At 43.9% G+C, this 19,267-nt stretch overlaps 1 protein-coding gene across 1 annotated transcript in view; it reads left to right on the top strand.

Moving 5' to 3' along the window:
- LOC124001280 (formin-like) overlaps positions 1-19,267 on the top strand; it is a 64,163-nt gene that overhangs the window by 5,149 nt on the left and 39,747 nt on the right. The window contains 6 exon segments of the mRNA XM_046307940.1: positions 1,810-1,871; positions 3,842-4,200; positions 4,202-4,305; positions 4,308-4,539; positions 9,773-9,914; positions 17,425-17,512. Coding sequence (XP_046163896.1) covers positions 1,810-1,871; positions 3,842-4,200; positions 4,202-4,305; positions 4,308-4,539; positions 9,773-9,914; positions 17,425-17,512 — 987 coding nt within the window.

Raw genomic sequence — 19,267 nt, 5'->3', positions numbered from 1 at the left:
ACCATGGTGAGGACGACAAGCACGCAGATGAGCGTCCCTGAGACGCTTGCTGACAGTTTGTGCAGAAACTCTTCGTTTGTGCAATCCCACAGTTTCATCAACTGTCCGGGTGGCTGGTCTCAGACGATCGTGCAGGCGAAGAAGCCGGATGTGGACGTCCTGGGCTGGTGTTGGCCTGCGCTTGTAAGGCCGGTTGGACGTACTGCCAAATTCTCTAAAGCGACGTTGGTAGAGAAATGAAGATTACATTCTCTGGCAACGGCTCCGGTGGACATTCCTGCAAGTCAGCATTCCAATTTTGCACACTCCCTCAAAACTTCAGACATCTGTGGCATTGTGTTGTGTGACAAAACTGCACATTTTAGAGTGGGCCTTTATTGTCCCCAGCGGAAGGTGCACCTGTGTAATGATCATGTTGTTTAATCATCTTCTTGATATGCCACACCTGTCTGGTGGATGGATTACCTGGGCAAGGAGACATGCTCACTAACAGTGATGTAAACACATTTCTTTTCTTTTTTTTTACTAAATAATATTTTTGTGAGTATGGAACATTTCTGGGATCTTTTCTTTCAGCTCATGAAACATGGGACCAACACTTTACATGTTGCATTTATAAATATTCTTCAGTATAAAATATATATTTCTTATTCTAAAACCATGGCTACACTTACATACTTTAAAACACCAAACAACCATACTGTGATATCCCATCTACAACAGATTGCTTAGTGCAAATAGCTTTATTGCTGAGTGTGCTAACTTGTTCATACTGCCAGAATCTCTTTATATAGCTCACTGCACAATTAGATGGAAAAAAAAACTATTTTGATGTGGTTGTCGAAGACATTCTTATTCTCACATACACTGAGTGTACAAAACATTCAAATATTATAAATTGAAGTGCCTTTGAAAGTTTTATGGCAGTAGGTGCCAGGCGCACCGGTTTGTGTCAAGAACTGCAACTCTGCTGGGTTTTTCACACTCAACTGTCTCCCATGTGTATCAAGAATGGTCCACCACCCAAAGGACATTCAGTCAACTTGACACAACTGTGGGAAGCACTCGGGTCAACATGGGCCAGCATCCCTGTGGAACGCTTTCGACATCTTGTAAAGTCCATGCCCTGACGAACTGCGGCTGTTCTGAGGGCAAAAGGAGGGTTGCAACTCAATATTAGGAAGGTGTTCTTAATGTTTTTCACTCTCAGTGTATGTTGGCCTTATAAACTATATATTACTATAGTTTACTGTGGGATAACGAGGCAACATAAATAAAGCAGTCTTTGAAAATTCAATATCTTTCACGGTACCAGCAAGGACATTAAAAACAGGTTGGTTTAGTTTCCTAAATAGGCGCTTTTACTGGCATAGCTGTAAGTGATCCACCCTACAGTAACTGTTGTCAGATGTTACTGTTGTCTTAAAAAATAGATTAATGTCCTTTATTGTTCTTCAAGTGGTCCGTCGAGACAAAGGCATGTCTCTTTTGTCTCTCAACATCAGCCTAGTGTAATATGGAAGAGGAGAGGATGATTTTTTACTGCCATATTAGTTACCCCTGCAATGATAGGTTCATCTTGTGTGCATGTCACTATTTTACTGGTTAATGTACGATCACAGAGTAAATGATCTCATGAATGGCCAGTAAATTTGATGACTTTTGAAAGTGTCATCTCTGTCAGGCATTAAAATAATCCTTCAAACTAGCGAGACATTTGAGATGGTCTTACGCTGTTGAATTGTATTTGTGTAGAAATATGTATTACATTATGGTGTCCTACAGTGTCTGTGCTCTTTTCCCTCACAGAGCACCAGGCTGCCCTGTTACAGCTGAAGAGAGAATGCAAAGAGGAGGTGGAGAAAGTACATGTAAGTTCATCTCCTTGTGCGAAGCAGTTCACTACATATAGTTCCTACTGGTTTCAGCGCTGGGGTTTGTTTGACCGATCAGCTCTCCCCTTCAGAGAGAGAGAGAGAGAGAGAGAGAGAGAGAGAGAGAGAGAGAGAGAGAGAGAGAGAGAGAGAGAGAGAGAGAGAGAGAGAGAGAGAGAGAGAGAGAGAGAGAGAGAGAGAGAGAGAGAGAGAGAGAGAGAGAGAGAGAGAGAGAGAGAGAGAGAGAGAGAGAGAGAGAGAGAGAGAGAGAGAGAGAGAGAGAGAGAGAGAGAGAGAGAGAGAGAGAGAGAGAGAGAGAGAGAGAGAGAGAGAGAGAGAGAGAGAGAGAGAGAGAGAGAGAGAGAGAGAGAGAGAGAGAAGTCTGCAACTGTAGTCACCTCACCATGTGGTCCTTCTGTAGCTCAGTTGGTAGAGCATGGCGCTTGTAACGCCAGGGTAGTGGGTTCGATCCCCGGGACCACCCATACGTAGAATGTATGCACACATGACTGTAAGTCGCTTTGGATAAAAACGTCTGCTAAAAATGGCATATATATATTATATGTCCTCCTGGAATGTAATAACAAAGTGACTTATAGTGAACCCAGGAAACTGCAGTTTTCTTCAGAGACACTAGATGTCACCAATCAACCACAGAAGCGAAGCCAACCTGTGTCTTTAGTGAGTGGACTTTCCACGCTGGACGTCTGAGCTTGTCCCATAGTGTGGTTAACACTTCTCTTCATCACCATAGAACACTTACAGCCTTTAGTGTCTATCTAAATGTTATTGGCCTCACCTGTTGGGCTTATTCAAAACTCTATGTCAAAGTGGGTCTGGTGTCATCTTTTGACTCCTTCAAATGGTCATTTTAACTAAAGCATCTGAGTAATTGACACACCTCTGTGGTATAACACTGTTGTCAGTCCCAAGGTTTTGTCAGCACAGAAATGGTCAAATGTGTTTGACTCTGTTGGAATGATAGTGCTCACCTCCAGTAGGACAGACCACATTCACATTTGATATGCGGTCAGCATTGATTCTGGAAGCTGTGATGTCCTCATATGAAATAAGATCGCCATTTACAACCTGGATGCTGGATGCACACAGATATCTCATTTACTGAACTGTCTCTCTCCAACTGGAAATGTCTCCGTTACCCTAGGAATTTACTAGATTCCACTGAAGCACTATAATGCATTGTTTGTTCAACTGAGCCACCGGTGCCAAGGAGGTGCAACTGACAACAGTATTTCAAATAGTTTCTCACAGGTCTCAGTGGAGTAGTCAAATGTTTTCTCTGTCTTCCAAGATCAGCCTGAGATGAATAAGAATGCATGTCAAAACATGCCAGATGATAGAGCAAACTATTGACCTTATTTATGGAACAATTTTTTTGAAGATCAAGCTTATTGGAGCAAAGTGTCTGGAAAGTGTGTCTTAAAATTACTATTATTACAGCAGTGCTGATTCTGCAGATATAGGTTTCTCTGTCTTCCTCTGTGTGTTACCCTGTCATTTGTCCCTGATCCCTTGCATTAGGCCATGATATTGACACTCCTAAATATGTAGTTAAACCATGAGAAAGGATAGAAACGTGCCTAACACATTTTCCCAGCTGACCACATGCTAACATGGAACATGTGTCGGATACAAAGCAAAATATTTTCCTTTACACTTTTCCTCAAGTTTGTCTGGATTGTGTTGATGTTTGAAACGTCTATCAACATCAAGCTTATTAGCTCTTCATTATGTTGTCAGTCATTGTACTTTTCGGTTGGCGATGAAAGATTGGAATGAAAATGAGTGGGCATTATGTTAGAAATGACTACATTTCATCTCATGAAGGTCATGATGAACATTTTGAGTCACCCAGGGGTCTTTGTGGAGCCCCACAGTATGTGTTTGTGTTTCATATGGCTGAGTGGGATGTTTCTGATTTATCTCTGTGCTCCTGCTCCACACAGGCAGACTTTGAGCTACAGATCTTCCAGGTGCGAGGGGAGCATGCTGTCGCCATGTCCCATCTGGACGGAGTCATCTGCATGATGCAGACAGACCGTCAACAGGCCTTCAGCCTGGGCCACGAGAGGGGTGAGCTCCGTGAGGCCTGCGTGTCCACCGAGGACGACCTGCCTCCCAAAACATTTCGGAATGTCTGCATCCAGACAGACAGGGAGACCTTCCTCAGGACGCCCGAGGGTGAGGCCAGTCGGCCCAGTCTCGGCCCCAGTCAGAACGTGCCTAAGAAACTCAACCTGAGTCTGCATGGAGGAGCCTCAGGAATCCCCGGCCTACCTCCCCCGCCCCCTCCCCCTCCCCCCCCCCCCCCCCCCCCTTCCTCCCCTCCCTGGCCAATCAGGACCGCCTCCACCTCCTCCTCCTCCACCTCCCCCGTTACCTGGCAACATGGGGCCACCGCCTCCACCCCCCTCCCAGGTTTTGGTCCCCCACCTCCCCCTTCCCCTCCTCCGGGGTTACCTGGAGCTGGTCCTCCCCTTCCTCCCCCTCCACCTGGGTGTGCCCCACCCCCTCCTCCTGGGGGTGGATTATTTGGGTTTGGGTTCGGCCAGGCAGCAGAGAAGGCCCCAAGGAAACCTGCGTTGGAACCTGCTACTCCCATGAAGCCTCTATACTGGACGAGGATACAGATCCAAGACAATAAGTATGTACTACTTCTATAGCCCATTCATAAGCTTTATTATCATCCTTGTCTCCCCAGTGTGTCACTGCCATCCGGTACAGAGACACTGTCATTCAGTAATGCATCAGGCTGGGTTGACCTCCCCTGCACCAGTACTCTGGATGAGTACAGGTGCCCCAGTGAGATGTAGTGGATTATTCAGCTAATTTCCAGTGGCTGTGGTTTGTACTGCTGAATACCAGGCTCCCAGCTTTATGGCCTTGTATTTCTATGGCTGGATTAGTAAAGGAAGTTGACTTGTGGTTCACACTCTCTGGTCCTGGCCAATGGTGGAGGGTTGAGTGGGCCACAGGGGTTTCATGTCTGCTATAAAGTTTACAGGAGAACAGAATTAAACAGGACTCTTAACTGTAACAAGTTTTTGGGCTAATGGACATTATGAGGGGAAATACAGTACACTTTGAAATAAGGCCAGGTCAACGAACAAATGTGAAGATATACACAATTTGACTGTGTACACAGAGCAGGCTTTATGAGGCACCTGTAATAGGAAGAAATAGTTAACACTAGTGTTTCCCCTAGGATTTCCTTCAGCAAATTTATCAGGGGATTATTGGAGTCTTCCTGCAGTGTGGGGGGTACATCTTCTACATGCATATAGGGGATTGGCATACATGATATACAATGCATTCGGAAATTATTCAGACCCCTTAACTTTTTCCACATTTTGTTAGGTTATAACTTTATTCTAAAATGGATGAAGTAAATAAAATAAAAAAACTCAGCAATCTACACACAATGCCCATGATGACAAAGCGAAAACAGGTTTTTAGAAATGTTGACAAATTTATTACAAATAAAAAACAGAAATAACTTATTTACATAAGTATTCAGACCCTTTGCTATGAGACTCAAAATTGAGCTCAGGTGCATTCTGTTTCCATTGATCATCCTTGAGATGTTTCTACAACTTGATTGGAGTCCATCTGTGGTAAATTCAATTGATTGGACATGATTTGGAAAGGCACCTGTCAATATAAGGTCCTACAGTTGACAGTGCATGTCAGTGCAGAAGCCACTAAAGGCACAATACAACCAGCTTGGAATTTGCCAAAAGGCGAAAGATACTCTGGTCTGATGAAAACAAGATTGAACTCTTTGGCCTGAATGCCAAGCTTCACGTCTGGATGAAACCAGGCACAATCCCTACGGTGAAGCATGGTGGTGGCACCATCATGCTGTGGGGATGTTCTCCGTGGCAGGCACGGGGAGACTAGGCAGGATCGAGGCGAAGAGTAACGGAGATAAGTCCAGAGCAATCCTCTTTGAAAAACTGCTCCAGAGCCCTCAGGACCTCAGACTGGGGTGAATAGTTCACCTTCCAACAGGACAACGACCCTAAGCACACAGCCAAGACAATGCAGGGGTGACTTCGGGACAAGTCTCTGAATGTCGTTGAGTGGCCCAGCCAGAGCCCAGACTTGAACCCGATCGAACATCTCTGGAGAGACCTGACATCTAACTTGACAGAGCTTGAGAGGATCTGCAGAGAAGAATAGGAGAAACTCACCAAATACAGGTGTGCCAAGCTTGTAACGTCATACCCAAGAAGAATCCATTATGTAATCTACTGTCAAAGGCGCTTCAACGAAGTACTGAGTAAAAGGTCTGAATACTTATGTAAATGTGATATTTCAGTTTTGTATTTTTTTTATTTTTATAAATTAGCAAAAATTTATAAAAACCTGTTTTTGCATTGTCATTATGTGGTATTGTGTGTAGATTGATGAGGAGAAAAAACAATTTAATTAATTTTAGAATAAGGCTGTCACGTAAAAAAATGTGGAAAAAGTCAAGGGGTCTGAATACTTTCCGAATGCACTATATATGGGAATTGCATACATGCCATATAGGGGAATTGCATACATGACATATAGGGGGTTGAATACATTAAATATAGGGGAATTGAATACATGACATATAGGGGATTTAATACATGACATATAGGGGATTGAATACATGACTTATAGGGGATTGAATACATGACATATAGGGGATTGAATACATGACTTATAGGGGATTGAATACATGACATATAGGGGATTGAATACATGACATATAGGGGATTGAATACATGACATATAGGGGATTGAATACATGACATATAGGGGATTGAATACATGACATATAGGGGATTGAATACATGACATATAGGGGATTGAATACATGACTTATAGGGGATTGAATACATGACATATAGGGGATTGAATACATGACATATAGGGGATTGAATACATGACATATAGGGGATTGAATACATGACATATAGGGGATTGAATACATGACATATAGGGGATTTAATACATGACATATAGGGGATTGAATACATGACATATAGGGGATTGAATACATGACATATAGGGGATTGAATACATGACATATAGGGGATTGAATACATGACATATAGGGGATTGAATACATGACATATAGGGATTGAATACATGACATATAGGGGATTGAATACATGACATATAGGGGATTGAATACATGACATATAGGGGATTGAATACATGACATATAGGGGATTTAATACATGACATATAGGGGATTGAATACATGACATATAGGGGATTGAATACATGACATATAGGGGATTGAATACATGACATATAGGGGATTGAATACATGACATATAGGGGATTGAATACATGACATATAGGGGATTGAATACATGACATATAGGGGATTTAATACATGACATATAGGGGATTGAATACATGACATATAGGGGATTGAATACATGACATATAGGGGATTGAATACATGACTTATAGGGGATTGAATACATGACATATAGGGGATTGAATACATGACATATAGGGGATTGAATACATGACATATAGGGGATTGAATACATGACTTATAGGGGATTGAATACATGACATATAGGGGATTGAATACATGACTTATAGGGGAAATGCATAAATGACATATAGGGGATTGAATACATGACATATAGGGGATTGAATACATGACTTATAGGGGAAATGCATAAATGACAATACAGGCATGATCCGGTCATTTATCATTTACATTTACATTTTCTGACATTGTTTCCTCCACTGCAGCGTGCTGGAGTCAGAGCCCATTGCATGGAGTTATTTGAGTTGGTCCCTGTGAAGGCAGTATGAAATGAAAGGGTGGATTTTCAGGAGTAACATTATGTTCTTGGTTAAAGCTTATTCTGGGCTGTCCCAGACAGTTACTTTCACCACCGCTGTGGGAAGCCAATAGCAAATAGGACCCAATTGGACTCACTTCACCCTAATTGAGTCTCTGGCTATGTGGTTGATTGCTGTGGTATTTCAGCCATGACTAGCTTGCCAACTTTTTGGAATGTTTGTTGAGTTCACTTTGTCTCCACAGTTGTAAAATGTCTCCTCTCGGGTGGAACAACCTGGGCCTGCCAAACCCTGACCTCATGACATGACTAGAGAGAACCCAAACACATTTAAGGCATATCTACTGTATATACAGTATGGATACAGTGCTTTAACCTACCAAAAGCCAAAAGCAGTGTAAAAAGTGTCAAACAGTAGGCCTATTACATTTTACAAAGGGATCCTTTATAGAAAGTTGCTAAATCATGCAACAATACACAGTAGTATCAGTAGATTAGCTCTACTTTGAAAGTTAACATGACCTGTTATACACGGAGTATACAAAACATTAAAAACACCTGCTCTTTCCATGACATACTGACCAGGTGAATCCAGGTGAAAGCTATGATCCCTTATTCATGTCACTTATTAAATCCACTTCAATCAGTATAGATGAAGGAGACAGGTTAAAGAAGGGTTTTTAAGCCTTGACAAAATTGAGACATTTTTATTTATTTTACCTTTATGTAATGAGGCAAGTCAGTTAATAAAAATTATTATTTTCTATAAAGGATCCCTTTGATGTCCTAGGAACAGTGGGTTAACTACTTTTCAGGGGCAGAACGACAGATTTGTACCTTGTCAGTTCGGAGATTTGAACTTGCAACCTTCCGGTTACTAGTCCAACGCTCTAACCACTAGGCTACCCTGCCACCCATGGATTGTGTATGTGTGCCATTCAGAGGATGAATGGGCAAGACAAAAGATGTAAGTGCATTTGAACAGGGTACGGTTGTAGGTGCCAGGCGCACCGGTTTGTGTCAAGACCTGCAACGCTGCTGGATTTTTCATGCTCAACCGTTTCCGGTGGATATCAAGAATGGTCCATCACCCAAAGGACATCCAGCCGACTTGACACAACTGTGGGAAGCATTGGAGTCAACATGGGCCAGCATCCCTGTGGAACACTTTCAACACCTTGTAGAATCCATGCCTCGACAAATTGAGACTGTTCTGAGGGCAAAAAGAGGGGTGCATCTCAATATTAGGAAGGTGTTCTTAATGTTTGGTATACTCAGTGTACATACAGTAACTCTGCTCACGTGGGTGGGTCCTGATGAAACTGTCTCAATAAACCTGCTGCCTGTGAAGCTGCCTGACCTGGGCTATAAACAGGCTGAGTTATTGCTGACTTCATCTTCCTCTCCCTGCATTATCAGAGACTAGGAGGCTGGATCACGTATCATGCCGAGTCTAAGGCTACCGCACTGTCTGACCCAAGGGGTAGTTGTCTTCTGTGAGTTAAAAGAGGAATGGAAAGTAATGGTAGCAGAGCAGGGCTGAACTCTGGAAGACTCCTGTGCAGAGACATCTTCAGACTCCCTCTCTGTTTGCTTTCAGCGTTACCCAGCAACAGAGGAAACAGAATACCTCCTATCTTCCTGGTAGTTTATTTGAAATGCTCCTTTAGTGCTGAAATCTCACATCTCAAACTCAGGGACACTTAACTCACGTGATTTTCAGAAGCCTCAGTCATAAATGTCACTTTATTAAAAAGTGGAAATGCATTCTTCAAATTCTCACTCCAGCAAACGTCTGCTATAAATCAAAAGATGGAAGTAAACACTGGACAGCCCGAGTAAACATCAAATAAACTGCTTCATATCTGTTTATCTCTGTCACAGGACAATTTGTACTGAGCAGTCCACTAGCTATTCTACTTCTCCCAAGAAGTCACCTCTGTAACGCACTCTTCTTTCATCACAGTAACACTGTCACTAAAGAGGGTTTTATGTTGAATTGGGGTGCTCCTCAGCATATAGAAGGGTATCTCTCCCCCAGCCCCAGACTAAAAGCCTGTCTCTTGTTTCCAGTAATAATACACTATGGGGTTCTCTGGAGGAGCCAGACATCGTAGACACCAAGGAGTTTGAGGACCTGTTCTCCAAGGCCACTCTGCAGCCAAAGAAGAAGCCCCTCTCAGACACCTTTGAGAAGAAGGCCAAGACTAAGAAGGTTGGTTTAACTCATACATTCTCTTCTCTCTGCTATTATATTGTGTTGGCTCCTACTGTTTTTCCTCTCTCAGGAGGAGCGTCTTAAATATCTTGTGCTTGGAAAGTGATGAGTGCTATTGGACTTTCCATGCAGGGACCCATATGCTGTAACTCTAAAGCTGTTTTCAGTATCGACGACACACTATATTTTGCATGGCACGTTGTAATTCCCAGACACCTGTCTTCTCGAAAGAAAATGCTTTGTCATCGTAATGGTGTTTAATTGCTACCACACGGGGGCGTTAGTGGCACATTTCAATTCATATTTCCTTTACTCGAGTTTCCTCATCAATATTAGGAATGATTGAGATTAGGTAGTCAGAAAGAAAATATTGACATAAACACATTTTTGAGGACATTATTACTGTTACTCCAGTAAGAGCAGCTGCTAAATGAGTACAATGGTGTCAGCAGATTATCCCATATTCTCCGACCCTAGACCACTTACCTCTGGAACATTCCATTAGGAGCTCTGCTGAATTAGCCCAACTAAGGATCCCAGCCTTACATGGAGTCTAATCTAGAAAGAACACAAAGTGTGCAAGGAGTAAACTGCTCCCCTCCCTTTTCTCCTCTTACTCCCAACTGTCCAATTCCTGGTGATTGGTGTAGCCAGCTCTTGCGCTAGGTCAAAGCAAGCTATCAGGTGGCAGTGAGTTCAGTTCTCTTCTCCTCTCTCTGGCTCTGTGAATGGAAGCAGAGCTGAGTAGAATCCACCTTTCGACGACCTTCTGCTTACACTTCACAATCAGCTGCAGACTAAACTGTCCTATGCCATGGCTTGGAATGTTCTTTGGATTGTACTTTCAACTAAGTCTGATAGTTATTTTCCTACTGAACCTGGTCATAGTTATCGTTTGAGAGAAATTATAGAACATGCACAATTACTAATGTTTTCCTGGGCTGATGCAGCTTGGTCAGATATCAATGTGAGCTACGAAGCTGACTTAGGGGCCAGCCAGTCCTGCAGGCAGGGTCAGTGAGACAGAAGATAGTTGGCAGGACTGATCAACCCAGCTAACAACAAACTTCCCACAACTTTAGAGAGCATTCCCTTAAGGGTCTCATTAGGTCATTAACTATCGTTTTCATAAGAATGTTCCTGTGATGTGCAAGGAATGTTTGCAAGAGACCATTCCCTTAATGTCAAATAGAACTTACCCAGAATGTGGTTACCATGCTCTCAGAACTAAGATATGAATGTTATAGACACAATTCATGCAACGTGGCAAAAGCATTCATGTGTCCAGTTTTCTGTGGGTTAGGAGACTATTCCATTAATGTCCTACCACACATACATTACCAATCAAAAGTTTGGGCACATCTACTCATTCAAGGGTTTTTCATTATTTTAACTATTTTCTACATTGTAGAATAATAGTGAAGACATCAAAACTATGAAATAGCACATATGGAATCATGTAGTAACCAAAAAAGTATTAAACAAATATATTTTAGATTTGAGATTCTTCAAAGTTGCCTTGATGACATTCTCTCAACCAGCTTCATGAGGTAGTCACCTGGAATGCATTTCAATTAACAGGTGTGCCTTGTTAAAAGTTCATTTGTGGAATTTTTTCCTTATTATTGCGTTTGAGCCAATCGGCTGTGTTGTGACAAGGTAGGGGTGGTATACAGAAGATAGCCCTATTTGGTAAAAGACCCAAGTCCATATTATGGCAAGAACAGCTCAAACAAGCTAAGAGAAATGACAGTCCATCATTACTTTAAGACATCAGTCAATCCGGAAAATTTCAAGAACTTTGAAAGTTTCTTCAAGTGCAGTTACAAAAACCGTTAAGCTCTATGATGAAACTGTCCCTCGCGATGACCTCCACAGGAATGGAAGACCCAGAGTTACCTCTTCTGTAGAGGATAAGTTCATTAGAGTTATTTATTTATTTAGCTCCTTTGCACCCCAGTATTTCTACTGTCAAATCTACCATTCCAGTGTTTTAATTGCTATATTGTATTTACTTCGCCATCATGGCCTATTTATTGCCTTTACCTCCCTTATCTATATATATTATATATATACTTATTTTTCTACTGTATTATTGACTGTGTTTGTTTTACTCCATGTGTTGTTGTATGTGTCGAACTGCTTTGCTTTATGTTGGCCAGGCAGCAGTTGTAAATGAGAACTTGTTCTCAACTTGCCTACCTGGTTAAATAAAGGTGAAATAAAACATTTAAAAAAAGAGTTAACTGCACCTCAGATTACCGCCCAAATAAATGCTTCACAGAGTTCAATTAACAGACACATCAACATCAACTGTTCAGAGGAGACTGCGTGAATCAGGCCTTCATGGTCGAATTGCTGCAAAGAAACCACTACTAAAAGACACCAATAATAAAAAGAGACTTGCTTGGGGCAAGAAACACAAGCAATGGACATTAGACCGGTGGAAATCTGTCCTTTGGTCTGAATAGTCCAAATTTGAGATTTTTGTTTCCAACCGTGTGTCTTTGTGAGATGCAGAGTAGGTGAACAGATGATCACAGCATGTGTGATTCCCACCTTGAAGCATGGAGGAGGAGGTGTGATGGTGTGGGGGAGCTTTGCTGGTGACACTGTCAGTGATTTATTTAGAATTCAAGGCACACTTAACCATCATGGCTACCACAACATTCTGCATCGATATGCCATGCGATCTGGTTTGTGCTTAGTGGGACTATCATTTGTTTTTCAACAGGACAATGACCCAAAAACACACGTTCAGGATGTGTATAGTAAAAATAAAGAAAAACCCTTGAATGAGTAGGTGTGTCCAAACTTTTGACTGGTACTGTACACAGAACATGGTTGCCATGTTCTCAGAATGTAATATATTAGTGTTCTAGACACATTTCATGGGAACATTGCAAGAACATTCATGTGTCCAGTTTTCTGAGGGTTAGGAGAATATTCCACCAACGTCCCAACAGACATACGCCAAAACATGCTAAAAAGGTTTTCAGAAGGTTTTTGCTATCATAGATCGAATGTTCCCCTAACAATCGGAAAACAGGACACTCAAACATTAGGGGAACATTACGATAATGTTCTCTTCCTAGAATTGATAGCTGTGAAGTGCCTTGCTCAAAGGTACAATTACAGATGTTTCACCTAGTTGGCTCATGGATTTGAACCAGCGACCTTTGGTTCACTGGCCCAACGCTCTTAATCGCTAACTTAAGCCACCTTGGAGTCTCTCTGTGGCTATCTGAGTTGGATCAAATGTTTGTGGGTTCAGAGTGACCAGACTGGATGGATACACCCATACTGAGGCCTCTACAGTGGACTGGAGCCTTGACAGATTGATGACAATGTGTATGGATTGGGAAGGGGACAGTCTGGGCTAGTGGCCGATTTTTAACTGCTTGGACGCCACATTCAGTGCCATGGGGTTAGTGGGAATGCTGACACACACGGCTGCAGGAGTGCAGAGTTGCAGCATTGGACTTGACAACAACATGGGGCCTGAGCATTGGCCTGAGCTGTGTGGGCACAAATGCACATACCCACTAGAAATGGGAATACTTTTCTTGGTAGTTCTTATTTGAGATAGTAGATACAGTATGTGGTATAGATATCCGTGAGCAGTGAGCTGTACTAGGGGCCGTACTATACCAGGCCAGAGACAGCAGCCTGTGTTCAGCTATGATTACTTGGAGACACTACCACAACTGTGGAAAGGGTTGGCTACAGCCCCTTGGCACTCAAACACATTTAGAAGGGTCAGCTAAACAAAAGTAACTTGTTTACTGCTTCATCTTTTATCCCTAAAAGTTTATCTTCCAACGTTCAAACTCTCTGAATCATCGTCTGTTGATAGGTTCCCAGAAGTACTGGCTCTGACTAGACAAAGGAGGGGGGAGAGGGGGATGGAGAATGGGGAAGAGAGGAGAGTGGAAAGGTGGAGGAGATGAGGATGGAGAGGGGGGAGGGAAGGGAAGGAAAGGAAGGGAAGGGAAGGGAAGGGAAGGGAGAGGGGGTCTGGAATGAGGGGAGCTGGAGAGAGGTGGTGGGGGGAGCAGACTGTCATCCAGCTAGCTAACAGACAGAGCCAGACTGGGCCTGTGGAGACATGGGGTCAATCAAGAGCGCTGTCTTGCCTTACTCTGCAATATCTTACCCCGAGGAGATTTGACAAGCCAATAGTCCTGTCCTGGCCTCGCCACCACACCGATACGGTTCTACACGACACAGAGACAAGTAATTCAATCTCCGCCCTGTAGTCGTCTCCATCAACTTTATGAAGAGCAGCTACACTCTGCACACATGATGGTTTTCACTGCACTAAGCATGTTCGCCGTAGGGCACACAGTGGTGTGTGTGATGACAGAACACCTATACATGCCTGACGCACTTGTAACTTGTTCAGAAAGTATTGCCAGATCAGATAACACCTGTGGGCCTCATCGGGGGTGTGATGGGATGGGGGGGGGGGGTGGAATGTGTATGTGCATTATGGAGATTAGCCATTCTTCTCCCATCCCTCCTAATGCACAACTCTACATACAAGACCCTAAGTGGAAGTTGGGGCGGTAAGGGAATGGTAGAGGGGTGAGTCTGTACATGGAAGTGCTAATCTGTATCATGTGTCCAATACAACTGAAAGCTGCTGTTTTCTCTGGAGGCCTTTTTCTTTCCCGCCACTGATTATCATATCAAAGCAGCAGAGATGACATGCAGAGGAATGAGCTCTCTGTCAGCCTCCACAGTCCATGGCCGCCCAGGACACACCAGACCAGACTGGGGGTAATTGTAGCCATGTGGCTCCACTCGGCTCCACAGTGGGGCTGGAGGAGATGACACCTGTAGGGGCATTTGAAGTGGAAAGGAGAGGATGCGCGTGTCGCTGCATATTGGGTGTGAGGATAATGAGCTACAGGATCCGGGTGCTGCGCTGCGTTAAGGAGATGAGGAAACCCTGACAGTGCCCCACTCCCAACCACTGCCCCCCAGCCCTGCGTAAACACCAGTAATACAGCCTGCGTATACACCAGTAATACAGCCTGGGTATACACCAGTAATACAGCCTGGGTATACACCAGTAAAACAGCCTGGGTATACACCAGTAATACAGCCTGCGTAAACACCAGTAATACAGCCTGCGTAAACACCAGTAATACAGCCTGCGTATACACCAGTAATACAGCCTGCATATACACCAGTAATACAGCCTGCGTAAACACCAGTAATACAGCCTGCGTATACACCAGTAATACAGCCTGCGTAAACACCAGTAATACAGCCTGCGTAAACACCAGTAATACAGCCTGTGTAAACACCAGTAATACAGCCTGCGTAAACACCAGTAATACAGCCTGCGTATACACCAGTAATACAGCCTGGGTATACACCAGTAATACAGCCTGCGTATACACCAGTAATACAGCCTGGGTATACACCAGTAATACAGCCTGCGTAAACACCAGTAATACAGCCTGCGTATACACTAGTAATACAGCCTGCGTATACACCAGTAATACAGCCTGCGTATACACCAGTAATACAGCCTGCGTAAACACCAGTAATACAGCCTGCGTATACACCAGTAATACAGCCTGCATATACACCAGTAATACAGCCTGCATATACACCAGTAATACAGCCTGCGTATACACCAGTAATACAGCCTGCGTAAACACCAGTAATACAGCCTGCATATACACCAGTAATACAGCCTGCGTATACACCAGTAATACAGCCTGCGTAAACATTGCCCAGCAATTCCCACCACCCATGGATCTCTGTAAAACAAATAGTGGCATTAATTTGTTCAGACCCTACATCTTTAGGGATGACATAATCGTTCACACTGGGGTTTATTAAAGTCATATTTTGAGTGTTGAGTGGGAGAGTGGTTGTAAGATTTGCAGAACGTTGTGTGGGGATGTTGAGCATTCAGTGGAAGGTGTTATTGATGTGTTCTCTTGATCCATTTATTATTGTAACGTATCTCCAGGGTGGGTGAACTCTGACAGTGTTGGCTCCCAGGCACCTGTCTAGCTGCCTGCCCCCTCAGCCATGGCTGTGTAAACTATCAGCTCTCTGATGAACCTGGTGCCCTCTCCCCAACACCAGCCACCTGCTACTCCTCAAAGCACTCCCTCTTCCTTTTGTTATTTTAATCTTCATTTCAGTGTCAAACCAATGTCTCCTCTATATTTCAAGTGTTTTTTTGGTCTGCTGGAAGGACTTCGCCTTGACTTGGACTGGTGGGTAGTTCTCCCAGTGTCCACTGGATGTAGCTGTTATATTCATCATGGGTTTCTAACCGAGCTCTCAGCATCAGCATCATAACGTTCCTTCCTTGCGTGTCTGAGAGTGAGCATCCAGGTTTGTTCCTCCAGATCAGTTGTAATTTCTCAGTAAGTCAACTAGACAGGCTAATTGGTGCTTCTGGGGCCACAGCGAGTGGCCAGGGTTCCTGGGAAGCTTTCAGTGTGGCCCGACCAGTGCAGTTCATTAAAGGTGTTGGGAAGGCCTCTCACTCTGCCTGCTTCCCCTCTCATGTCCCCATACAGGGTGATCCTCAGTGATAATGGTAATGACATGGAAGCAGTATGCTTCTGTAATGCAATACTCACTTCTAAGGCTTCTGCTCCTTGGTTCCCACTGGATGGCCCGGTAGCTGAGATGCAGTAATAACGGCCAGTGCTTCCTAATGAAGAAGGCTGAGACATTAAGTTGTAGAGCGGGGCTTTACCTTGCCAAAACTGTTTCTAGCTTAATGGGTAATTCAGTAATAAGTCATTGTGACCATGTGTAGGCACAAATAAAAATCCTGTGAATTTATAGTTTGTTATAAAAAACCTATTCTTCTAGACTTAAAAGATGTCCTTTTATGGTTTCATTTTTTACTTTTTTACTTTTCTGTGGCTTTATGTTTCCGACTATATCATGTACTTTTAACGGGGGTACTTTTTCTCTATACTCTGTGCTCTGTGTTTTTAGTGATGTCATTCGATAAGTCCTGCTGTCTGTGGCGTGTGGGTTTCTATCCTCACTGTCTCTCAGCCTGTTATCATGGACCGTGAAGGATTATGACACTGTGTAGATTGGTGTGGCTTTAGGGTCAATCCAGACGCTCCACAGAGATGTTAGAATGACTCTTCTCTAGAGCACTCCTTCTCTCCCCTCCCAGAGTCAATCTATCTTCAAGTGGTCTTGCTCTGGGATGTTACTAACTGATATTTTCTTCTGGCCTCTCTGGGAAAAAGACTGTGGATGATGTTAACCTGTGTCCCTGTTTCATCTGAATATATCATATTAAATCATAGTCTAGTATTCTAGTCAAATAAATCTTATTACTTGAATTTAAGATTAACTGTTGGTCTGCATCTTATCAACTGTATAAACTGTGCCTCTTCAGTCACGTGGTAATGGTGATCAAATAGAGGATGTGTAATCCAATGGAATTCTCACTCTTCGATGTAATCAATGTGATTAAAATATGATATTCATGTCTTTTCTGCAGATTATCAAGCTGCTGGATGGGAAACGTTCCCAAGCAGTGGGCATCCTCATCTCAAGTCTTCACCTTGAAATGAAGGACATTCAGAAAGGTGAGAGCAAACAAATAGGAACTCCTTAACTGTGTTAAAACCACGCTGTTTGGTGCATTATTACTGAAGGATATTGTCTATAGTACTGACAACCTGTCATTTCCTCTCTGCCCAACAGTAATTTTTTCAATTAAATAGTGATAAACTTCAGTTACAATCCTATTTTCACCTGATTAGAAAATGAAATGCCATAAAAATGATGAAAGTAGTTATTTTAGAAAGAAGAAATGTTGAAGCCCGTTGCAAATTGTTTCCTGCTTCTTGACAGACGCTAATGTGTGAATAGTTCCACTTTTATAGATGAAGTTGTGTTTCATGTCAAATGTGGAAGATTTCCATGTTTTCCAGACTAGTGCCCCCAGTTTCCCAGACTAGTGCCCCCAGTTTCCCAGACTAGTGCCACCAGTTTCCAAAACTAGTGCCCCCAGTTTCCCAGACTAGTGCCCCCAGTTTCCCAGACTAGTGCCCCCAGTTTTCCAGACTATTGTCCCCAGTTTCCCAGACTAGTGCCCCCAGTTTTCCAGACTAGTGCCCCCAGTTTCCCAGACTAGTGCCCCCAGTTTCCCAGACTAGTGCCCCCAGTTTCCCCAGTTTCCCAGACTAGTGCCCCCAGTTTCCCAGACTAGTGCCCCCAGTTTCCCAGACTAGTGCCCCCAGTTTCCCAGACTAGTGCCCCCAGTTTCCCAGACTAGTGCCCCCAGTTTCCCAGACTAGTAGCCCCCGGTTTCCCAGACTAGTGCCCCCAGTTTCCCAGACTAGTGCCCCCAGTTTCCTAGACTAGTGCCCCCAGTTTCCCAGACTAGTGCCCCCAGTTTCCCAGACTAGTGCCCCCAGTTTCCCAGACTAGTGCCCCCAGTTTCCCCAGTTTCCCAGACTAGTGCCCCCAGTTTCCCAGACTAGTGCCCCCAGTTTCCCAGACTAGTGCCCCCAGTTTCCCAGACTAGTACATAATGTTGTGAGTGAACAGCATTGGAATGAAATTAGCCATTTTTGCAATTCTGTCTCCCCAGATTAAATCGTTCATGCACTGGTCAAAATCACATCTATATTTTCCTTCTTGCACTAAAGAGGAGTGGAGTATTTGGTTGTGTATGTGTATTTGACTGCACATGTTTACGTATGTGAATGGGGCGGGAATGTCTGAGGCAGCGCTTAGGCGTGCATGGTTTAGGGCCGTTGGTGACAGCCAACTGGGTTGATACTGGGATTGGGACTGAGACTGGGACTGGGAGTGGAGCGCCTGGCAGTCTGAGCATGCGGCCAGCCTGGCAGATTTGTTTATTGTTGCCAGTGACGGTTTCCACCGCCTAATGGGAGCGACACCCTGCTAATGACTTGAGTGTGTATAAACCCACCTTCGCAGTCAGCAGACACAGCACCGCCACATAAAAACGCTTGCCCAATGCAAACCAAACAACACATTGGGCCAAGCTGCCGTTTTTGGTTGTGATAATTTTTCTCTCTCCTTCTCCCTCTGTCAGTGTCGAGGTAAAGAACCCCCAATAAAAGAGCCTGCTCTCTCCCAGCGTGAGCCTGCTTCCTACAGCCTTAATGGGAGGTGTAGGTGAAATGGACCATTTGAATCTGACAATGCAGCAGAGCAGCTTAACAAGCAGTTCTAAGGGCCCTGGTCCCTGGTCCCTGGTCCCTGGTCCCTGGTCCCTGGTCCCTGGTCCCTGGTCCCTGGTCCCTGGTCCCTGGTCCCTGGTCCCTGGTCCCTGGCCTCGCCTGCTTGCCTGCCCTTTGTTGGCAAAT

Source organism: Oncorhynchus gorbuscha, linkage group LG17 (genome assembly GCF_021184085.1).
Source record: "Oncorhynchus gorbuscha isolate QuinsamMale2020 ecotype Even-year linkage group LG17, OgorEven_v1.0, whole genome shotgun sequence".
Lineage (NCBI taxonomy): Eukaryota > Metazoa > Chordata > Actinopteri > Salmoniformes > Salmonidae > Oncorhynchus > Oncorhynchus gorbuscha.
The sequence above is the reverse complement of the archived record's forward strand: the minus strand, read 5'-3'. Positions and strand labels throughout refer to the sequence as shown.